Source organism: Brassica napus, chromosome A6 (assembly GCF_020379485.1).
Source record: "Brassica napus cultivar Da-Ae chromosome A6, Da-Ae, whole genome shotgun sequence".
In the NCBI taxonomy this organism is placed as follows: domain Eukaryota; kingdom Viridiplantae; phylum Streptophyta; class Magnoliopsida; order Brassicales; family Brassicaceae; genus Brassica; species Brassica napus.
This window is the reverse complement of record NC_063439.1, coordinates 20,868,001-20,892,613: the sequence shown is the minus strand read 5'-3', so window position 1 is coordinate 20,892,613 and position 24,613 is coordinate 20,868,001. Positions and strand designations below refer to the sequence as shown.

Here is a 24,613-nt window from a genome sequence, read left to right as displayed (position 1 = left end):
GTTCAATATTCGCTTAAATAAGCTGGAGCTCCTGTTCCCTGCAGCTATCTACTGAACAAAATATACTGATGCCATCTTGGACTCGGGAGAAACCTCTTCGGTAATCAAGCAAGCATATACAAGTTCCAGTATACAGGAGTTGACAACTGAAAAATCAGCTGGAAACTTATGACTAGTACACACCTTGACAAGTAAAAAAGAGTTGGTTAAAGTAGTCAGTTGATCAAAATTCAATCCAAACCACAACATCCAATCCTTGAATAGACCAGTAAGTTTAGATTCATAGCAAAAAAAGATAAAACTAAAGGAAGGCAGACAGATACTTCCTTTCCTTGAGTGAGAATTAATCTTCCAAGAACATAAGATCTCCAAACCAACACTGAGCCCTAGAATGTTCTTCATAGGTACCACAACACAGTGTAAGATATAGCAGGCACATCAATCAAACAAACCCTAAGCATGAAACAGCACTGTAAAGTGACTTTGTGCGCTCATTTCTTGGCCTTGGAGAATCTAAGACACCGATACTTCTCACCGCTGACAGTAATCTCCAGAGCGCCGTCTTGATTATCCTGGTTCGACGCAGTCCCCATGAGAACGCTCTTCTCCTTCTCCAGATTCTCTCTCTCCATCTTCAACCTCGCTTCCTGTCTAGCGATCTCCGTCTGCAATCAATCAATCATAAAATCAGCACATTTCTCAAAACCCTAACATTTCAGGTATAAATAACCTCGCGGCGAGAGAGCTCAGCTTTCCAGGCGGCTTCTCGCTCAGCGACTTCGCGCTCTCGCTCCTCGATGTAGCTCTGCATCTCCCTCTCCTTCATGATCCGATCTTGTATATCGGCGTCCAGAGCTTGCTTTAGCTCCTCCACAAACTTATCCACCACCACTTTTATCCTCAGAGACATTATTTTTAATTATCCTTCACAAAACTTCCTCACCCTAACCGCTTGCATCAGTCTAACGATTTTCAGTTTTCTGATTACGGCGGCGAGAGTATGGTGGATTCGGATCCTTTCTCTGCGTGCGACTTATGGAGGACAGAGACCATTCACGATTTGTGGAATGTATTTGGGCTCACCTTATTAGCGGCCTGCATAACTTCTCGCACTTGTGGCAAGAAGATTTTCTGAATTATTATTTTTCTGGCAAACAATTTTATTACAAAATCCGTTTTTATTTCACATTAGGGCTGTTCAATATGGTAAAACCGAAACGTACCGAACCGAACCGAACCGAAATAGACAATATGGTTTGGTTTTGGTATATACCATATAAACCGAATGGATATAATTTTATAAAAACCGTAGGATTTGGATATGGTTTGGTATATAACCGATTAAACCGAATAAACCGAACAAAACCGATTAAAAGTAGAAACATGTAAATATGTATCTATTTTATAACAATACATGAAAATCTATTTGTTACCTAAGTTAAATTTGTGTTAATAAGTAAAAAACCTTAATTTGCAAAACACTTGAAATATAACTAAATAACAATACATCGCAATTCAGACATCTTGTTTTCTAAGTTTTTTTTGATATTTTTGCTTTATTTTAGTCTTCACTAAATTAATATAAAGATTATAATTTTGATGGACAATAATTAATGGAAAAATTTCAATTTAAAAAGCATGACTTTAATGAACACTAAATATGGAAGAGTAGAAAAACTTTTCTTTCATGTTTCTGTTTTGTTTCATATTTTTATTTTCAAAATTTCAAGCTTTGATTTTAGTTATAGATTTGATTATTTTATTTGATGGTAGAAACATTTTTACTTTTTTGTTCATTTATTTGAACATGCAATATATTTTTAATATATGACTGTGTTGACAATATGACTCTAAAATTCATATCATATGATCTCAAACAAAATAATTATGTTTTTTGGTATAAAACCGAATAAACCGAAAACCGACGGTATATAAACCGAACCGAACCGAAGTAAATATGGATTTAGAATGGTAGTTATATTTTACTAACCAAAATACCGAAAACCGAAAAAACCGAACCGAAACCGAACCGATATCCGGATTGAACACCCCTATTTCACATAGAAATTACAGAATCCAGTAAATATAAGATGAAAGTATTATATATCTATACACATAAAGAATGATTTTTCTCTTTATCATGATGTCACCTCATCAAGAGTTTGTATAAAATATAGACATCTAAGAGTAAAAATTTAAAATTTAATAAATTACAGGCAATTCTCTCAAATAATTTTTTTTTTTAAGTTTTTGTCACAAAAACAGCCTACAAAAACGAAAATGACCAAAATAGTTTTTTTCTTTATTTTGAAAATTTTAATATTTATTTTTTAAAATTTAAAACTCTATCCTCAAAACTTCACACCTTAACTCTAAACCATAAGTCTAGATTAGTTAACCCTAAGGTAAAAATGTACTTTTATTCTTTAATAAAAAAAATTTTAGTCATTTTTCTCATTGAACGCTATTTTTGTGACAAAAACTCAAAAAAACTATCCTAGAAAATTTCTCATGAAATATTCTAAAAATGATTTTTATTATTTAAACTAAAATTACTAGCAAAACATTTAACAGGGCATAAATTTTTAGTAACTTTTTTTTCAAGCCAAACAAAACTTTGACATTATTTTTTATTAATAGATAATAATTTAGCGAAAACGCATAATTTAATTATTTTTCACATAATTAAATTTAAAACATACAATTTTTTAAATAAAAAAACAGAAAGAGAATATTCATAAAAATAGAAAAATAAAAACAGATTTACGTTCTTGTTTCTTCACGAAATATCAAAACTCAAACCAACAAAAAAAATGAATTTCACAAAAAATCAATTCCTCTGACCAGCAAATTTATGTTTAAACTAAAAAGAAAGATAAAACCAAAAACCAATAATAAACACGTAATCAAAATAAAGATTTAAAAATATTAATTTGGAAAACAAAAATACAAAATAACCAATTAGTAAAATGAAATAATATAACTTGAGTTTAGTGAAAACTTTATTCAACAAATAGTGACTTAAAAAAGTTTAAAATATAAATACAAACTTTTAAGAACAAGTAGAAAGTTGCTAAAAAAAAGAACATATAGAAAAATTTCTAAGAAAAAAGATCATTTAAAATTTTGTTTTCATGTGAATCTTATGAAATTTGTTTTCCTTTTTTAGTCACAAACTCAAACATAGAAAATTAATTAAAAATAAAATAATGAAAACACAACTAAAAATTGATATTCTTTTAGATGCTAATAGCATGATTTGTGGTCGTTTATTTGATTGGGTTTTAGAAAGGAGAAAAAAAAACAGAAGAACCACGCTGAAAGAAAAAAAACAACTTTCAAATATTAGAAAAATATAAAAGATTACAAGTATTAACTGTTAGATTTATCAGAAAAAAAAATTACCAATAAATGAAGGCTTTATTTGTCAATTAACTAAAAATGGGTAATTATACTAGTTATGTTGAATTTTTGGTTCCTCAAAATTTATACTAGTTAGGTTGAATTTTTAGTTAAATTATTGAAAGGTAAGTCCCGCTCTTTTCTTCTAAATTCCTATGAATGAATGAATTTATAAAGAAAAGTTTTCCTCAGCAATTCTGATCAAGAACAAATCGAATAAAGTTTTCTATTTTTCCAATTCCTAAAATGAATTTTTTTTCATTTTATTCATTTTTTCATTTATATGGTGGTCTCCAATCAAAACCTTAGATTTTAGAGAGAGAGAGGAAAAAAATGAAAAGAGAAAGGGTGTCTTTTTAATGTATATATGGGGCAATTCCTCGTAAATCTCTTATATTTTAGTTGAGAAACATTACAACTTCTTTTTGTAGTCACATGTCATTACTAAGATGATTCTTAGAATCATTAAAGAAATATGTTGGTTCATATAATTATACAATAAGTTTCTTTAAACTCACCATAAATTCATTTATTAATATTCATTATTATTTTCTTAAATAAAAGTTACGGAATTGCCTAATATTGCTAAAGTATATATGATAATTAATGATTTTAAATAATAAAGATTTGATAAAAATTAGTATATCTTATGTCATATTTGTTTAATTTTAAATTATTAAAATAAATTAAACAATTACATCAACCATATAATAAATTTTAGATTTTTATGTACATGTTATTTTTTTTAATTTTTAAAAACAACAATAAATTACTAAAACTGTTAAAAGTATCACATTCAATTTTTTTGATCCGTGGTTTAAATTTTTTGTTATGACAAAATCATATAAGTAAAAAGTATAATTTAGTTAACTATTAAAGATTAAAATATGTATATATATATATATATATTGTTTTAAACTAAACTATATACCATATAAAATATATAAATTTTTTAATTTTGAAACTTTGAACAATTTTTTTTTGATAAAAGCTTTGAACAAATATTGACAACTTATTTTAAAAAATATATAAATTACTAAAAATATTAATCCCACAATAACTTTTTTGTTATCAATAAAATAAATTTTTTGCTATAAATGATACAAATGATAAAAAAAACCATATTAGTAGAAAGCATCATTTAATAGAAATTAATATTAATAATATACTTTGTATATATCTTAATATCATTTAAAATTAATTATATATCCTATCAATTAGAAAATAAATTATTGTCTGGATTAATAAAATTGATTTATATGTTTGCACCAATCTCAATAATATTATTTGAGAAATCAGTTTTCTATGTGTCGCGCTAACGTTAATTCTTACGACAGTTATTTATATAGGTATCCTTAAATACTATTATTAAAAAAATTTAGTTTCCATTTTAGTTTTTCCAAATAAAATATATAATAAAAGAAGAAAAAATTATAAGGTTTCTAAACGAATTTTGTTTTTAAAAAAGATAAAATATATGTTTATATAATATGATTTTATAAAAAAAATGAAAGTTCACAAAATAGTAATATTCCGTTTAAAACATATTTTTACAGTAAAAAATATACTTTCAAAGTAATAAAAATACTTTCTTTATATCTATATTTTTTAGATGAAAACAAAAAAAATATTTTTATATAATTTGATTTAATGAAAAAAAATTTCACCAAGATAATCTTGATATTAAAAAAATAAATATTATATCTTTAAAAACATACTTTATACAATATAAAATAAATATATTTCCAAAGTAATATAAATATTTTATTTATATCTATATATTTTCTTAGATGAATACATAAAATACTTAATAACATAAACGATCATATGTTTAATTGACTAAAAATATTTTATAATTATTATTATTGAAATATGTTTTACATAATCTTTACATGACTATAATATCTTACAATTACAGAAAAAACATATAAATTATATTTTACTTATATAGTATGATTTCACAAAAACAATCACAATTTTACTGCTGATTTTTAAGAGATGTTGAAAATGGAACCTAAAATATTTTTTATGATAAACATATTTTGATCAAATAATTAAAAAATATTTTTAAATAGAATATACTTTTAGTGAGGTATATCTATTATACTTTATTATTATTATAAATACTTTTTCTTAATATTTTGTGGGAAATTGCCACAAATACCACATTCATAGTACCATTTTTCATGTCTACACTAATCACTTTTACCTTCACTTTTAATGAAAGGTAAAAAACACTTATACCCCCTAGGGTTTATAGTTGAGGGGTGAAATAGGGTTTTTGGAATATGAACTTTAGGATTCTAATATATATATAAATAAATGCTTAAAAAAATTAAAAAAATTTTAAAAATAGTTTCAAACATAATTTTTGATTTTTCAAAAAGAAAATTTGAAAAAAACAAATAAATAAAAAATCGAAAAAATTCAAAATATATATATATATATATATATATATATATATAAAAGTTCGAATTTGAATAAGTATAATCGAAAACACATTTTTTTATTTAAATAATGATTTATTATATATATATAGAACAAGGGTATTTGAAAATGTTATATTTGAAAATGTCTCTTGATGAAGAAGTTATATTTGAAAATGTCTCTTTAGTGGTGGTAAAGATGAAAAGTGGTAACATGAAAATGTTAAACATGAAATTTACCCTATATTTTGTTTCTTTTAATTTTATGTTTTCTTTATTTTTGTGGAACTTAATATACCCATAATCAAAATATCCAAACAAATCTGAATTCTCATTTTAAGATTATTTAAAATAATTTCAGTTTACTTTTCAATAAATCTAAGGCATACAATTATTTAGAAGTTAGAAAAAAACTTAATTATTGTAAATACTGATATTCGTTCATGAGCTTACAAAAATATATCAGCTATACTTAGGTTTTCTATTGATCATCTCTTTATTTTCTAATATCTTTTAAAAATTAACATATAATTTTGATAAATATTATGAAAATACATGCATATTTATGCGAGAAATAAAACTAATTTGATTTGATTTAATTATACTTGAGTTTGAATTTGAAAGAATATATATGTAATTCAATATACTCCACAACATTAATGACTCGACTAATCTAACTTATATCCAAAATCAAAGATCTAACTACAATAAATATAATTTTATTATAAGAATCTATTTATTTTTATACATATAAATTACATGTTGACTCGAAACATATTAATAAATAAAAATAAAAAAAATTAACTAATTGTTGCAATATAGTTTTATATATATGCATGAGACTTCAAAATATTCGTTATTTTCAGACAAGAGGAAAGGCTTGCGGTGCTGAAGATGGAAGGTAAAGAAGAAGCAAGATCAAACGGTAAGTTCGAACAAGATCCCTTGTCTGCCGAAAAAGCCGAAAAAGAACTGTTAAAACTCATTGGCGGCTCCCGTAAGGCAAGAGATCGATCTTTATTCAAAAAGTTTGGGTTGGTTTTAAAAACTGATCATATTGATGATGATCTTCTTGATGATCTTGAGGAAGGTGAAATCTTTTAGCGTACTAGTACTAGTATCGTATCATAGTAGAGTTTGCATATAAACAGTGTTTGGGTTGGTTTTAACAAGTGATGATGATGATCTGCTTGATGATCTTGAAGAAGGTGAAATCGTTAGAGTGTCTAGTATTCTGACTATCTATTTCTTTCTTTCTCTGTTTATGATCATGTAGAATTGTTTGATGGCTAAAGGTTCTTCGTTTTTCTATAGAAAGTCTTGAGTTTTACTTGTCTTCTTTTTTTGACTGCTTTCAAAATCGTTAAACCTATTCAGAGTTGCTTAGTCTTACTGGCTTCATTATTACATGACCAATGACTTCGAACATGTAACTTAATTATGTTACTCATCATCTACGTCAACCAATTTTTTGACCATTCATCTCTGAAGGTGTATAACTGATTTATTAGATAACATCAACTTGATTTGACTGCTCATGTCTTTGCTTAAGCTTCATTGGACATTGCCTTACATTCGTTGGTTCTGTTTTTATTTGGTCCTTTTATCCTTTGGATCTCTCTTTGATCTTTTTTTCTTTCTGTTTCAATGAATTTTGTGAGGTCATGGCTTATCTTATCCCACATTTTCTCGTGATACTTAACCATCTGCATGTAAGAGGCACTCAATGTCTAAATATAGCAATTATGAGGAAAGGCTGATTACACTATCTTCTGTCAACAATGGTGTAACCGAACTCTGTTTCTTACTTAGAATCCACCTTGATCTTCCGTCTAACTATTTATGCATGCTTTGTGTTCATCAAATGTGGCAGATCTTCGGGATGACGAACATTTCTTCATTGACCACCCTGTTGCTGTACATATTAGGCTATTACCAGTGCTCAGGTAACACATAATTTTCTTTCAAACTGGTTCTGTTTTACCCCGTTCATGAATCATTTTTGGTAGGACGATCTTCAGCATTACTGAAAACATAGAATGTTGTAAGTATCACATTTTTGAATAATAATACCATACTCAAAGATACAACATTTACTAAACTTTTGTTATATAATGTTAAGTCGGGGTATTGAACAAATGGCCTATTAGCTCAGTTGGTTAGAGCGTTGTGCTAATAACGCGAAGGTCACAGGTTCGAAACCTGTATAGGCCACTCCATTTTTGTGTCCTTTTTTTTATCACGCATTCTTTGTGATTTAGGACTGGTCAGGCCTTGGAGGAGCCAAGCTTCATTCTCTTCACAGCAAACGCACAGAAACAAGGCTATGTTTCCAACGACAGTAACAAGGCATTACGCTTCATGTTTGCTTATAGCTGATTGATCTTAGTCAAGTAGAAGATCCAACGCTAGGCTTTCCACACACACCTACAAAGATCAGAGGTATCAACATAAAGAATGTAAGCGCTGCATGCTGTCTACACCCACCTGTCTATTGTGGTTTCAGGCCAAACGTTTCCAAGATCTGATCGAGTCTTTCTATACCTGATGTCTCATCAACTTGAATTGATTATTAGAAGGCTTCTTTTGGTTTGACTTAAATGTCTTCACTTGTTAGTTCTTTTAAAACAAACCCGTTTGTTTGACTTAAATGTCTTCACTTACGGTTTCCAGAAGATGACGAAGAACATACTGTAACTTAAATGTCTTGGTCTTATAATCTTAAAAGAGATAAATCTTAAACATGCAAATCACACATCATCTCGATCAGATCTTGGAAACGTTTGGCCTGAAACCACAATAGACAGGTGGTTTGCATGTTTAAGATTTATCTCTTTTAAGATTTTCCTTTGATGCTAATAGCATGATTTATCGTCTTTTATTTGATTGATTTTAAGAAGAAAAAAAATAACCGTCGATTGTTAGAAAAATAGAAAAAGATTTTACCAAAAAAAGGAGTTTTGTTTTTTTTTTTTTTTTTATATATCAACTTATTTTATTAATTTGAATGAGACAGAACATAATCTTCTTGAAGAAGTGTTGTTATGTTGTTTGGTACATAATAATGAAACAAGAATGAAGTTCGAGTTGGATTTGAAGTTGCCAACTTATCTGCAACCTTGTTTGATCTCCTGTTGATCCATCTGTATTCAACTGCTTCAACCTTCTTACTCCATTCGCGTATATCCCTTGTCCAGTTGTAAACTTGAAAGTTGAGCTTATTATCTTGAAGAATTTCTTTTGCTGTTCTGCAATCTGTTTCCATAATTATTTTACGATATCCCAAACTCCAACAATGCTGAAGCGCCATAAGAATTGCTTGAAGTTCACTTTCCAGTGCTCTTTTTACTCGTTGGCCTGTAGCTTGTACCGCCCCTCTATAAGTTCCATTTGAATCTCTCACAACCCACCCTGCAGTTGTTCGCGTTTCCTCATTAATAAAACTTCCATCTGTATTGCATTTAAACCATCCTTGAGGAGGTCTTATCCAGTGTCCTTGTGGGTGATCCGTTGTTGTATTATTCCTCCGAGTCCCCTCCATTGTATCTTTATCCTCAATCTGCATCCACTCCTTTGCATCACTTTTAGCATAGCGCAAGATGTTAATCCACTGTGTTTGTTTTTGTTGAAAAACCAATACATTCCTTCCTTTCCATAATCTCCATAATATCCACATTGGTAAGTCTTGAAAATGACGTAGTCTTGCTGATGTGCAGATCTGTAAACAGGCTCCAATCTTATCTTCTAAAGAGGCCGAAGGATTGAGGATCGTTAAGTTTGATAGCCCTGAGGCTCTCCATATCTGCTTCGCATAATCGCATTCAAAGAATATATGATCTTCTGTCTCTTCCGCATTACAACAACGTCGGCATATGGCATCTCTTATCACATGCCTTCTCTTCAAATTGCTTCCTGTAGCAAGCGATCGGGTCAATAATCTCCAAAGAAAATGTTTCAGTTTGGTGGGAGCTTTGGTCTTCCAAATCTTTGCTTTAAGTTCTACATTCCCATATGTTGGTATCGGTTGGTTGTCTCCCGGTAAATGAGAACCAAGCCAATAACCTGACTTCACTGAGTAAATTCCATTATCATTATAATGCCAACCTAACAAATCCTGTTTCGCCGTTGGACTGATTTTGAGAGCTAGTATTTTGTCAACATCTTCCTCTATAACTTCCTGTCGAAGTTTCTCAATGTCCCACTGGTTCCTATCCCGCAAGAAAAACTGACTTACTTTGGCGTCTTGAGTTATCTGTTGACGAGGTCTTGGAGCTCGAGGAGGATGATCGGGTATCCATGGATCTTCCCACATGTTTACATGCGATCCATCACCAATAATATATCGCAATCCCTTTGTGATTAAGTCCCTGCCGTGTAGGATTGACTTCCATCCATATGAAGCTTTCTTTTTCAGTGTAGCTTTGAGAATATCACCATCAGGGAAGTATCTAGCTTTAAGGACCCTTGACATTAAACAGTTTGGCTTCTGCATAATCCTCCATACCTGTTTACTCAGTAGAGCTTGATTAAAGATTTCCAAATCTCTAAATCCCAACCCACCTTCTCTTTTAGGTACGCTTATTCTTTTCCAACCATACCAGTGAAGTCCTTTTCTATCACCTGCTCCCCACCAAAATTGAGCTAGAATCCTATTTATATCTTCACAGATTTCCTTTGGAAGTCGAAAAATATTCATGGAGAATATTGGCATGGCCATAGCGATAGCTTTTAACAAAACTTCTTTGCCTCCCTGAGACAAATACTTCTGTTTCCAAGATTGAGTTACTGCCTTAACCTTCTCCACTATATAAGCGAACATCTCTCCATTTTTTGATCCAAATTGCTCTGGCAACCCCAAATACTTACCAAACCCACCTTCATTATGAATTCCAAGTATGTTTCTCATCCTGGTTCTTACTCCTGGTAATACTTTATTCCCAAAGGTGATTGATGACTTACTGAGATTAATGGCTTGTCCCGAAGCTACCTCATATTTGTGGAAAATATCTTTTAGCTTCCTTGCAGCCTTTACATTTGATAGGGAGAAGAACAAGGAATCATCCGCAAAGAGTAAATGATTCACAGGAGGAGCTTGATTCGAAATCTTCACTCCCAGCAAAGATCTATCGAGTTTTGCTCTATTCATCATATGGGAGAGCACTTTAGCACATAATATAAATAGATATGATGACAATGGATCGCCCTGCCTTAGTCCCCTCTCTGGAGTGATGTAACCTTCTGGAGCTCCATTAATCAATACTGAATATCTCACTGTAGTTATGCATGCCATTATCCAACCAACCCATTTCTCATCAAAACCCATTTCCTCCATTGTTCTCTTGAGAAAAACCCACTCTAAGCGGTCATAAGCTTTTGTTATATCAGTCTTAATCGCCATATAAGAAGTAGCTTGACGCTTCCTTGCTTTCAGACTGTGGAAAATTTCATGGGCAACCACAATGTTATCTGATATCATTCTTCCGGGTATGAAGGCGTTTTGATTCTCTGATATGATAGAGTCCAGATGTTTTTTGAGCCTGTTGACCAATATCTTTGATATTATCTTGTATGAGACATTACAGAGAGCAATCGGACGAAATTCTTTCATTCCCGTTGGAGGATGGATCTTTGGGATAAGGCATAGGTTTGTATGATTGATCTGAGGGTCCAAATAATCTCTGTCAAAGAAGTCCTTTATCTCCTTCATTATTTCTGGCTTCAAATCTTCCCATAACTTGTGATAGAAGACTGCCGTAAACCCATCTGGTCCAGGAGCTTTGTGAGGACCAATGTCAAGTATCGCTTCCAGTACCTCTTCCTCTGTTATCGCTCTAGTTAGATCACGATTCATGCCTTCAGATACTCTACTTTGAAACCCATTGAAGACTGTATTATAGCTATTCTGATCAGTCTCCTCTGAAGCATAGAGGCTTTGAAAGTAATTCTCAGCCACTCGTGCAATATTTTTATGTCCTCTGTGAATCACTCCGTTGTCATCTTGTATAGCTCCAATATTGTTTCTTGAACGTGTAGCCTTTGTGACAGCATGGAAGTAACTAGTATTACGGTCACCAGCACGTAACCACATGACTCTACTCTTCTGCTTCCAATAAATTTCTTCTTCTAGGTAGGCTTGATTCAAATCTTCTTTGATGCCTCTCCGTTCCTGTGCTGTGACTGCTTGATCGACCATAGCTTTGTCTAGTTTGCTTCGTAGAGAACTTATCTTTTCCTCTGTGTTGTTGCGATTATGTTTTTTCCACAATGATATGTGCTGTCTACATCTGCTCAATCGTTGTACCAACGGAATTTTCACTAACTGAGCCTGTCCAGTTCCTGTCCAACCTTTAAACACCGAAGCTTTGAAGCCTTCTTTGTCGAGCATTCGACTATCAAACCGGAACTGTCGTCTTGGTACCTCTCTATCTGCACTGATGTATGTGAATAAGGGTCGATGATCAGATGATTTCTAGGAATTCAGTTTGAGATGCAGGGAATATATCAAACCACTCTGCAGTTGCCATAGTGCGGTCTAGGCAGCATTCCACTTGATGAGTGCCTCTTTGTCCAACCCAAGAGAAGCGATTCCCTATCGTAGGCAGATCAGTATAGTCGCACGTTCTCATCAACTGTCTAAACTGGTGAAATGATGATTCAGGTCGTAGTCTTCCACCAGCCTTTTCGTGATTCCCAAGAATCTCGTTAAAGTCTCCAAGTAAGAACCAAGGCTGATTGCGCCTAGTTGTTCCAATACGAGTTAGTCTTTCCCAAATATGATGTCTAAATGCTGGGTTAGGATGACCATAAACAAACGTATAGTAGAACTGAATTCCATTAAAGAGAACATTACAATCAATGAGATTTGCAGAAGCAGATAAAACTGAAAGCTGAACAGATTGCTTCGAAAATAGAACTAAACCACCTCCTATACCCTGAGGTGTTACAATAACTGAATCCAACATCTCTCACGTAGTCATCTTGTTGCTTTGTTTCTGAAAGGCAGAGAATGTCCGGGAGATACTTTCTGTTTATCTCCTTAAGGCGTCGAACCGTCGAGTCTATGCCCAGTCCTCGACAGTTCCAGCAGGCTGTCCTCATGGTGGCAGAGGTGGTTCTGGGCCCACCGCGCCTCTCTCTTTGTCAGACACACTCAGCTCTGATCCATCGCCCTCACACACTTCTGTGCTTTCCCCTGTCATCATTTTCTTACGCTTAGAAGTCTGCTCACCGCTTGTTTCTCCCCTTTTTGTCTTTGAGAACATTCTTACATTATCAGTTGCGCTTGTTATCCAGGCCTTTCTCTTCAAACTTGACTCCTCTTCATTTGACATTAAGAGCCTCTGTCCACTCGGGTAGAGAGGATCATACATCTCATCAGTATCCACACCGGAGGGAAACAAAGTGTGTTTCCCATTACCACCCCAGAGGTACTCATCATCCGCTTCCTCCTCCATTGTTCTGATGTTCCTTTGATATTCCTCGTGCGTTGTATCCTCTGGCTCCTCTTCTACATCTCCATGATGCCCATCTGCCTCCACAGGTTCAAGTTGACCATTTGCCTCCACGTTTTGATCCTCAACCATATCATTCTCATCTTGCTCAACATTTGCGTTCTCGTTGATCTCTTCAATGATAACCCCCTGATTTGGAACCATCACTGGGTCAGCAGCCTCATCTCCACTATCATCGTCTTCTTCAGCATTACCAGCGCCACCATTCTGAATCAGACAGGCCCCAGAGTCGTGTGTGATCAGACCACACTCCTCACAGAAACCGCGTAATCTCTCATACTGAAGCCGCAGTAGAGTGTTGACTCCCGGTGAGAATTGGAAATTCCTCATAAACTTCAGTGGTTGATTTACATTCCAATTGATTCTCACTCGCACATACTCCATAAGGCCACCATTCTCCTCACTGTAATCCATCTGTATGTAATCTCCCAGCGTACGAGCAATGTGAACAATGACATCACGGTTCATGAATTGAAGTGGAATCCCCCTTATTTGGATCCAGAATGGAATATAGTTTAGCATTTCCATATCCATGAGAGGAGTCCACCTCTGAAGTACCAACATACGATCAGCAAAAGCCCATGGTCCTCTCCTAGATACCGTATCCATCGCTTCTTCGGTGGGAAACACGAACTGGAAACGACGCCCCTCAATGATTCTGCCACGAACCACACCATCAAAACCCCAATTTCGCGGCATAGTCGCTACAATTGCTCGTAAGTTCTGTTTGCGAGGCATCACCGGGCGTCCAATCAGGATGAACCTGTTTTCCTCTTCTGCTCGACGCACCACCGCTGACGGTAATACGAATGGAGCATCATCAGCACCAAGATTGATATCTTGTAATGCTCTCCGAATATTGTTAGCCATAAGGTTTAGAAAAATGAAGAATCTCCAGAGACAATGTAAGAGATTTGAGTATAAAACAGAGAAGTAGGAAGAAAATCTGTTAATTACTTTCATCTGTATATATACAGTCAAACCCGAAAACTGTCGCCAAACTGCTTCATCACGATTGCCTCTTTCAAACAACGTGGAGATATACAACATCGTGACCGATTTCCAAGGAGAAACCACCCAGTTGTCTTCATAATCATCATCAACCACCCAAATCGTGGCGAGAAACCGTAGAAATTGATATCGTTTCGAAATCGCCTTTTTTGTCGCCATCGATTTTTCTTTTTAAAAAAGTCGTGTGAGCATTTATGGTTATCATAAGTGAACCGTAAAAATTTAAAAGGAGTTTTGTTAAAAAAAAAGGAAGAAAGGAGAAATTAGTAACGGTTAGATTTTAATAAATTTTAGAAAAAAGGAAATAACTAGTACGTTTATGATTAGGTCATGAGAAAAGCAAAAAGGAAACAACTATATTAACGGCTGGATATTTGACTAAAAGGAAATAACCAATAAGATGATCATGTATTCAAAAAAGGAAATAATATCCATTGCAAAACAATAATCGAATTTTGAAAACGAAAAAGGAAATAGAGAGGGTCCCATTTAACAACCTATATATAAACACACCGAGTCTCCTACAGAAATAGATTTTCACATAGACACTCTCTTCTCTACAAATCCGCGATTTAGGGTTTCTTTTTCGGCATTGATTTTTCTTCATTCTTCTTCTTTATCTTTACTCTCTCACTCTCTGTTTCAAATCCAAAGCCTAGGGTTTTGCAATGACGACAGCAACAAGTCTGGGTCGTGACCCGTTGTTCTTGTCCTCTTCCTTGTCAAAATCTGATCGTGCGGCAGCGATAAAGATTAGGTTTGCAGATATAATTGTCAAGTCGAGTAGTAACAAGTCTGAGGCTATGATGACGATCAGAAGAGAGAAGAGACTTCTTCAGGAAAGGCAGCTTGAAGAAAAAGCCATGATCGAGGAAAGGATGAAAGTCAGACAAGAGGAAAGACTTGCGATAATCAAGAGGGAAGAAGAAGAAGAAGCAAGATCATCAAACTGTAAGTTCGAACAAGATCATCCCTTGTTTGCCCAAATAGCCGAAAAAGAACTGTTAAAACTCATTGGTGGTTCCCGCAAGGCAAGAAAGAGATCGATCTTTGCTTAAAAAGTTTGGGTTGGTTTTAAAAATTGATCATATTGATGATGATCGTCTTTATGATCTTGAGGAAGGTGAAATCTTTTAGAGTACAAGTAGTATCCTCATAATTAATGATGATCTTCTTGATGATCTTGAAGTATTTTGGAGTCTAGTATTCGGACAGTCTATTTTTTTTTCTCTGTTTATGATGTAGGAAACATGTTCTTTATAAAATCGTGTAGAATTGTTTGATAGCTTATTGGTCTTTTGTGTTATAAAAGTCTTGAGTTTTACTTGTCTTGTCTTCTTTTTTACTTGCTTTCAAACTCGTTAAACCCATTATTTTCTTAGTGTTATTGGCTTCATTATGCATGACAAATCACTTGGAACATGTAAGTTGATTAAGTGACGCATCGTCTCCATAAATCATGACAAACAGTTATTTTACAAACTAATTCTCTTTGGGATTTATCCAATTTGATTGACTAGATAACATCAACTTGATTTGACTGTAACAAGGCATTACGCTTAATGTTTTCTTATAGCTGATTGGTCTTGTAAAAGTAGAAGATCCAAGGCTAGGCTTTCCATCGACCTACAAACAGCAGAGGTATCAACATAATTGTATATACTTCTGTTTTGTGTCAGGATGAATTTCTAACAGTTTAAGAAGATTCATATGGTAACCTCTGGTAGTATGGTTGTTTCTTTCAGTGATAGTCGCAGGTTGTGGCCCATGGAATGGAAGCTTCATTGTGCAAAGGCTAGTCTTGTTTTCAAATAGCAGAATATCTAATTTCTCTCAGCGTAATCGCCATCAGAGTACATTCCCTTGGATCCTGAGAAAAGGTCGCTTCCTTAAGGGTTGTATTGATGATACTTGTGTAATGATTATTGAAGGATCAATTGGCGGTGTCTGCCAAGGCGGAGGCTAGTTCCATAAGTTACATAATTGCTCAGAATATTGTTTAATATTGCCTCACCGTTAACCAAAGTCCCAGTTTATGCCCAAATTCTAGATGCATGCTTTCAATACTTTTGTGGTTTTTGGGCCAAACTTTTTCAAGATTTGATTGAATCTGTAACGCCATAACCATCCATGTTTCAAAGGTTCAAATCATTGTTTACTGCTTTTGTAATCACCTCATGATATTTTTTCGTGTGTTGGCCTCACATGGTATCGCGAATCACTTACTATAGACCATCCCAACTTGAAGAACTTTACTATTTTATTGTTTTACAATGAGTTAATTTCTTTTTTTGAAGATGTGATATTTTGTCAGTGTATTGCTTATTTCCTTCTTTGTTTTCTAAAATCCAACCGTTGATAACTGGTTCCTCTATGTTGGTTTTAAGAAGAACTAACAAGTGAAGATATCTTTTATAAAAACAGAACTAACAAGTGAAGACATCACAACAAAAGAAACGTTCAATATGTATCCAAATAATCAGTTCGGAATTAATGAGACCCCTGAGGCCTAAAAAGATTCTATAATATCCCAGTTTGGTGAAACTAATGAAATTCGTGAGGCCAAATCAATTTTCTTAAGTCTTTTTATATATCACAAACCCGGATATTATAGAATCTTTCTAAGCCTCACTGGGTCTCATTAATTTCGAACTGATTATTTGGATACATATTGAAGGTTTCTTTTGTTGTGATGTCTTTACTTGTTAGTTCTGTTTTTATGAAAGCTATCTTCACTTGTTAGTTCTTAAAACCAACATAGAGGAACTAGTTATCAACGGTTGGATTTTAGAAAACGAAGAAGGAAATAAGCAATACACTAACAAACTATCACGTCTTCAAAAAAGGAAGTTAACTCATCGTAAAACAATAAAATAGTAAAGTTAAAATTGGGATGGTCTCTTCTTTGGAGATTATACAACCGTAAATAATTGTGTATTTCCTTTTTTCCACCTTTTTCTAAATATCATTGATTTATTTGTTTCCTTTTTTTTTAAATTAGATGATTTATTTTATTTTGTTTTATTTTACTTTCAAGAACGAATGAATATATGACAAATAAAATAAATGAAATTTAACATGATTTATTGAATTTGATAAATATATATTATAACAGAATTTCATACTAATTGATAAAGTATATTTCCGAAAAAAATTTGAAAATATGTTTTTCTGTTTTTGGATTTAGCTATTTAGCTAAATTCTCTCTCTCAAGTCTTGTATTATTAAGTTGTTTTAATTAGTTCAAAGTGTCCATATTTGGGTTCTAGTTGTCCAATTTATAGATTTATGTTTCTCAGTATATTTTTCATTTTTCGCTACCCTTTGTATTTCAGTTTGGTTCTTTCAGTATGAATCAATATATATATCTTCAGAGAAAAAAGGCAGCCTCACACTTCTGCATAATATATCATTCTCAAGGTCACACATTAGGTCAAGATTTGGTTATTGAATATTACGTTGAGATTATAATAAATGGCTCATTAGCTCACTTGGCCAGAGTGTTGTTCTCAAGGTCACTTCTGCATAATATATCGATTCTGCATAATATTTCATTCAATTCTTGTTTAATCTCAAAACCACAGATCGACAAGAAAATATGAATTTTCTTTGTTTTATTTATTCAAGTTTAGAGATTCTAATTATTTGTAATTTCTGAAATGTGTTTCCACAAAATTTATTGCACTTGCATTATATAATTAGTTTTGTCATATTTTTGTGGTACAAGTGTTCATGGTTAATATGCTATATATTTTAATATGTAATATATATGAAAACAATTTTTGTTTAGTTTTATTATATATATATAGATATTAATTTTTGAATTGGTTAAATGTTGAAAATGACTTCATTCATAAATATGATTCACAGAGAAACTCAAAACATTTGATGGTCTGGTGGGGGCAAGAAATACAAGGTGTATCATTTCTCCTTTACATGTGGAATTGATAGCTTTTATCTGGGCAGTAGACTCCAATCTTCGAAAGTTTCAAGTGACATTTGCAACAATTTGTTCTTAACTGGTGAAAATCGTTTCCGAACCAGAAAAATAATCCGAGTTTACAACATATTTGGGAGCAATTCAACGATTTAGAGAAACGTTCTCCACAGCTGAGACCATCCATGTCTCTCAGATTTAAAATACAAGGGCATACAATATTCAGCCTCCTACTTTGTCTTTATGAATGCAGAGTCCAATGTTTGCTTAGTAAAATCTAGATAGAATCTGTTTATAATATTGATGACTAAAAACTTAAAAATTATTATCCTATAAACATTATCTTTGTTATTAGCTTTTTCTGTTATTACCATTTTTATTGTTTTTTTATCATTTTAAATATGTTATAATAATTATTAATATATAGTATATTTGAAAATTGCATCAGACCCCTAAAAGGGCTCGCACGGGACTGACCATGAGATTTGCGAACAAAAATTAAACTTGGATTTTGTTTAACTGCAGGATTTTAGTACTTCATGCAGCTGCCGATCGTCATTTTAACTTTTAATAATGTGACAAGACGAAAAAAGCAAGGGAGGAGGGGAGAAGGCTCATGTATAGTCATTTCACGAGTAAACAATGATGATGTAATCATTTGAACTATCCAGAACCACAAAACTATCAGTGCATAATACATCCACAAGTAAACAATGATGATGTAATCATTTGAACTATCCAGAACCACAAAACTATCAGTGCATAATACATCACAAGGGTATTTCCAACCTATGATACTATTTTAAGAGACAATTAGCTAGATATCCTAAAATGAGGTCCTAAAATGATTTCTATCTATTGAGTGACATAAAAGGTTCAAGTTGTATCTCTTTGGTTTGAAATAGACGAAAATGCCCTCGATGCTACTTGCGACTTTCTCTCTCATTTGACACAAAACTCTGCGACTTGCAGTTTTTGTCTTCTGACAAAAGTTTCTGACGCGCGACAGGTGAAACAAAATAGTGTCAGAGCTATAGAGATGTAATTAAGATAGGTTTGTAGTTAGTCCTTTTCTCTACATTTTTTCTTTTATTTGTGAGTTAATTTTATGGTTTTTTATCATATTAATAGAAATCTAGTTTTCTTTCTCATCTCTTTCATTTATCATTCAAGCTTATAGAAAAAAAAATCAGACTAATTTTACAATGTTTTATATAAAGATCAAAAAAACATTGATGATTTTTTTACGAAGATTCCAAAAGATTCATTGTTTTTGTAAAAAACCATAAAAAATAAACCGAAGATCGTAGATTTAAAGTAGTAATTCTATGGAAGAAAAAATATGTTAGTTGTTACAAAGAGGTTGTGGCTAATTGATAAATGGTTTTCAAGATTACAAAATAGTTGTCATTAGCTGATACATGAATTGTTAACCAGTACATGATTGTTAACAAATAAAATATTCGATACATAATTTGTTAGCTATTACGTAGTTTGTTATATGATACATTGCTTTATACCAAATGAGTGACCACTACTTTGTAGCCAAGTTTGTAGCAACTAACAAACCATATATTCGTTAACAAATCATGTACCAGTTAACAAACCAAACCATATATCAGTTAACAAACCATGTATCGGTTAACAAACAATGTATCGGTTAACATCACTTATTTAATAACATTTTGTAATATTTTGTTGCAGTTAACAAACTTGTATCATTTAATAACACTTTCGTAGCAGCTAACTAGAAATATATCTCGATCAGCAATTTCCTAACCATAACCACCAGGATGGAGAATTTGAAAGCCTTTGTTGTGTTCCAGGAACTCATCTGAGACAATGATTCACTCATCTGGAACTCATCAGTTAACACTGCATATATCAATTAAAAAATCATTTATCAGTTAGTAATTCATTTATAAAAAAATATATTAACTTACAAATCATGTATCCACTCTTTTATCAGTTAACAAATCATGTATCAATACAATGTATAAACTGATAAACAATTTATCAAATCATTTATTAATTAACAAACCATATATCAGTTAATGAAAAGTTTATTTGTATATTCTCAATTATTTATTTTATTAAGTAACAATGTTTTATTATAATAATAACTTACGAAATATGTTTTTCAAAGAGTAGAAAATGAAAAAATTGATAAAACTAAACATAAAATGGTATCAGATAACTAAGTAAAAACTTGGTTAACATAATTGTTATTAAAATACGTATAAGCTAATAAACAATGTATCATCTAACAAAACATGTATTCGCTACTTACGACTTATTTTGGGACGGGTTCGTCCGCCGGAGGAACAAGAAAAAAATCAAACAAACCATGATGACGTTCTCTTCTAATTTATAAATCAAAGTCAGTAAAGAGAAATATGATTAACAACAATGTTCTCTTTTTTGTTCTTATGAGATACAATATTAAAGAGAGAGAGAAAGAGAGCTAGAGCTTATTATAAGAGAGAAGAAAGATAGCTAGAATCTAGTAGACTGATACACTGACACACTGACTGACACACTGATACAACCGTCTGTGAGTGGGTTGATAGGGTTGCAGGGGAAGTAGACTCGTAGGTTTGTAGGGTCAAAACGGGAATATATAATTCTCTTCTTCGGTTGAGGTAGGAGTTTAATATGGTGGTCTAAAAGGGATACAATCACATATTATCTCCTATTTTAATGTCGTTTTAGCAGTAAATATTTTTGACTCTCCAACCATATCACCAAATAATACACAAAAAATATTATTCACTATTATATTATTAAACAAGATTCTCTTAGTTTTTAATTGTTTAGTAAAATATTTATAATATTATAACTAAAAGATATTAACCAATATTAATTTAAATGATATTTCTATTTCACCTTTTTAAAAAATATTTATAATTTAAATATAAATATATTATATGAAAAACCTTATATTAAAATATTATTATCAAAACAAACTCTTACATTTAACAATTAAAAACACATAACAAAAGCTAGATTATACAAAATTTAAGAATTAAAAACAGTTTACAAAAGCTAGATTACGTTATCTGATTGTACGCAATGTTATCTTTTATGTTGTTTTTTTTAGTTTTAATTTTGTAATTTAAATTTTCAGTGTGTAAATTAATTTTTTTTATGTATTTTCAACTAGTTTTTATTTGTTTTCATATAAATTAATATTTTACATTAAATAAATTTAAAAGATAACAAAACAAATATGACATATTTACTTTATTGAGATATCATATCCAGTGATAAAAAATAATAAGATATATAAAATATATAAATAACATATAAAAAAACAGTTTTGAAAAAATAAAATACAGTTCCTTTTACCGTGTGGTTGGAGAGAGGAAACCGCAAATGTTGCACTATTTTACAGCTATAATGTTCGATTGGACTTGGCCTAAAGTTATAACCCCACTTCTATAGAGTGCATTAGTATTGTTATACCAAACACTCACATCCGATAGGTGCGATTGATCATTAGCCCCAAACACTTTACTGATTTAAGCATCTTATAGCATTCAAAAAGAAAATTCTTTATTTTTGTACGCAGGGCTTTTAAGGCCAGTCTTCTTGTGTATGCTAAGTTGTCAAGTAATATCTGGAGTCCCAATGCAGTTTTTGTAGCGAACAAAAATCCTACCTAAACTTAACCACTATTCCTTTAAATTAAGATGCATCATTCATTCGACTATTATAAAAATCATACATGCAAGAAATATCAATTGATCCTAACAACTATTTAATTATAACATTGATTAAAATATCAAATTTTCAATTTTACCGTATAAAAACACTTTGACATTTTTATGCATATTTTGAATAACATTGCTAATATGATTTTTGCCATTTAGTGTCGTTTTCCAATGTTAGTTTCAATTCAACTATGGGGATTCTTGTCACTGTACAAATTTATTAAAACTGTTTAAACAAAAAAATAATTATTTTTAATAATAAATCCACTCTTGTTCAATGGAGTTAACATTTTCAAAAATAATATAAACTAATGGTGAACTATAAGTTTTTATCTAATTTGAGAACAGAGAATTTATATTTAAAAATACAAAAAAATTATGGCGATTTAAAATGATTCATTTTATATGAATAACATTAACATTGCTTGTTAATAGGTTTTGTTAAATTAAAATGTGATTTGCTTCATAACTGGAACATAATCGAATTGCATAAATGTATGTAACGAATGTGATGAAATCCAATGACAAAATGATTCTTAATTTTTTTTCCTAAGTATTTAAATAAAAATGCAAGTTATAAATAAGAAGACTAATGTAGGTAAAACTAATTTATTTTTTATTATTGAATACTTTAATATGCGTCACTGAACAACAATCTCTAATAAATTAAGATTTATTACATTATTTTGGAGGACGAGGACATATAGCATCACACGAAGCTTTGTCTTTCCAACATTTGCGTCCTGGTCCTGGACAACACCAACAATCTTTTTTAAATATATGAAAACACCCAGCCTGAACACAATTTGATGTTATGACTATGTTTGAATCCTCTATTCCTTTAACATTCGTCTTTGCACCTTCACATATAAATCATCATACATCAACCAAACAAACATTAACGACGAAAAAAATAAAAAACATTTTGAGAAAAAATTAAAGAAAAAACAAAGAAATATAAATGATAAAATATATACATACACTGATGTAAAGCAAAGAAAGAGAGGATGAACATGAATATCAAGGATGCCTGTATTTTCATGGTTTTGACGTTTTAAGCAATCTTGTGATGTGCTTCTCCTGAAAACTGTGATTTTATATTCTTGGTATTATTTATACAAAATAAAATATTTAAGATAAATATAAAGTATGTTATGTCACCAAATAATTTTAAAGAGGCAATATATTTATCCATTAATTATCATTTTGACTAGTCTTTTTTTTCTTTACCTAACATATATGCACATATATTTTCTTCTTATAGATTATTTAGAAAATCTTGCTGTATAATTCTACCATATCAATTTAAGTGGTGTTTAAAGAAAATATTTTTGCAGCGATTATTCACTATTCTAAATAGAATTTAATATCATTTGAATTTCGTGACTACTTTTTTATTGGTTGAATTAACTTTATTTAATGATATTCATATGTAACCAAGATAAATTATATAAAAAATAAAAAAAATATTAATCCATGTGCAAAAACATTAAATACCACTTTTAAACAAAATATCCTTGATGACAAAAAGCACAATATTGTTAATGTGTTACTTTTTTCTTTCTTCTTTGTCTAAATAAGTGGTGTATAAGATTCCACAAGTCAAAGAAAAAATTAGGAACATTACTAAACCAGATATGATTGACCATTGACTATGACCATTCGATCTATAAAGTATGATTATTACAAAAAAATTATATTTAGAAACAAAGGTTAATTCTTAAAAGGGAAAATTCCATAAAAATAACGCAACTAAATTTTGTTAAACTTTTTAATACCCAAACTTTTTTTATTCCCTAAACTAATTATTTTTCTCATTTTAATACATTTACTTTTAAAATATGCTCATTTTAATACCTAAAGTATGCTCATGTTAATAATAACTTTCAAACAAAACTTAGAAATCTCTAAAATTTCAAAAAATCTTAAAATTATTAAATTTTATTTTAACTTTTAAGAATAAAAGTAACTATATTTGGATAATCTTGAATTGTTTTTTTAATATTAGTTTTAGTTTTAATTTCAAATTTATTTTTGTTTTTTAAAGTTTAAAAATAATTTATTTATTTTATTCAAAATGTTTTTTTCTAAATTTTAAAATACTATCCAAAACTTAGTTAATTTTATTCTTAAAATTTAAATAAATTTTGAAAATTTTAAGATTTAAATTTTAATTTTAGATATTGTTTAAGCTTTGTCTGAAACTTATTAATATTTGGTTTATTAAAATTAGTGTAGTTTGGATATTAAAATAGGCATAGTTTTAAAAGTAAGTGTATTAAAATGAGAAAAAAATAATTAGTTTGAATATTAAATTGAGTAGCAAAAATGTTTGGGTGATGAAAAGCTTAAGAATATATAATTGGAGTATTTTTATAGCTAGATAAACTTGTTACAATAATCTTATATATTAAAACAGAAGTCATGACTTCTTTTCATGTGTGATTTTTTTAGTTTGGACCATTCCTAGAAAATATCATATTTAACATAAGTTCATTATTATATCTTTTAATATCTTTATCTTTTTATTTGAAATACAAATGAATATATTTAAAATATTCTAACAAAATCTTTTTAAAATCTTCTTAGAATCTTTTTAAATTTACTTTCAAA

At 31.0% G+C, this 24,613-nt stretch overlaps 3 protein-coding genes, 1 long non-coding RNA gene and 1 other non-coding gene across 6 annotated transcripts; 2 read left to right on the top strand and 3 right to left on the bottom strand.

Annotated features, from left to right (window-relative positions):
• Nucleotides 1–200: 200 nt before the first annotated feature.
• BNAA06G25850D lies at nucleotides 201–1,147 on the bottom strand. The gene is made up of 2 exons (XM_013788080.3): nucleotides 731–1,147; nucleotides 201–665 (listed from the first exon to the last, which is right to left on the bottom strand). The coding sequence occupies exons 1-2, from the start codon at nucleotides 908–910 to the stop codon at nucleotides 492–494; spliced, it is 354 nt and encodes a 117-aa protein (XP_013643534.1). The 5' UTR covers nucleotides 911–1,147; the 3' UTR covers nucleotides 201–491.
• A 6,821-nt stretch (nucleotides 1,148–7,968) lies between these two features.
• On the top strand, nucleotides 7,969–8,042 carry TRNAI-AAU. Its single transcript has one exon. It is a non-coding gene; the product is annotated as a tRNA-Ile (tRNA).
• A 4,880-nt stretch (nucleotides 8,043–12,922) lies between these two features.
• Nucleotides 12,923–14,509, bottom strand: LOC106350558. Its single transcript, XM_013790428.2, has one exon. It carries the CDS (start codon nucleotides 14,507–14,509, stop codon nucleotides 12,923–12,925), a length of 1,587 nt encoding a protein of 528 aa, XP_013645882.2.
• A 53-nt stretch (nucleotides 14,510–14,562) lies between these two features.
• LOC111198921 lies at nucleotides 14,563–17,647 on the top strand. Of its 2 annotated transcripts, XM_022688261.2 has the most exons (3): nucleotides 14,563–15,301; nucleotides 15,927–15,991; nucleotides 16,096–17,647. In XM_022688261.2, exons 1-3 carry the CDS (start codon nucleotides 15,019–15,021, stop codon nucleotides 16,096–16,098), a joined length of 351 nt encoding a protein of 116 aa, XP_022543982.1. In that variant the 5' UTR covers nucleotides 14,563–15,018; the 3' UTR covers nucleotides 16,099–17,647. The 2 variants fall into 2 exon arrangements, with proteins under 2 accessions (XP_022543982.1, XP_048590996.1); XM_048735039.1 differs by having other exon boundaries at nucleotides 15,927–17,647.
• Nucleotides 17,648–22,593: 4,946 nt separating this feature from the next.
• Nucleotides 22,594–24,411, bottom strand: LOC111198920. The gene is made up of 2 exons (XR_002653045.2): nucleotides 22,982–24,411; nucleotides 22,594–22,860 (listed from the first exon to the last, which is right to left on the bottom strand). It is a non-coding gene; the product is annotated as an uncharacterized LOC111198920 (long non-coding RNA).
• Between the last annotated feature and the right edge of the window lie 202 nt (nucleotides 24,412–24,613).

Coding starts and splice junctions, on each gene's coding strand:
- LOC106350558 (XM_013790428.2), bottom strand. CDS start 14,509: ATGGCGACAAAAAAGGCGATTTCGAAACGATATCAATTTCTACGGTTT.
- BNAA06G25850D (XM_013788080.3), bottom strand. CDS start 910: ATGTCTCTGAGGATAAAAGTGGTGGTGGATAAGTTTGTGGAGGAGCTA. Junction 666..730: donor CTGAGCTCTCTCGCCGCGAG/GTTATTTATACC, acceptor GATTGATTGCAG/ACGGAGATCGCTAGACAGGA.
- LOC111198921 (XM_048735039.1), top strand. CDS start 15,019: ATGACGACAGCAACAAGTCTGGGTCGTGACCCGTTGTTCTTGTCCTCT. Junction 15,302..15,926: donor AGAAGCAAGATCATCAAACT/GTAAGTTCGAAC, acceptor GTTTTCTTATAG/CTGATTGGTCTTGTAAAAGT.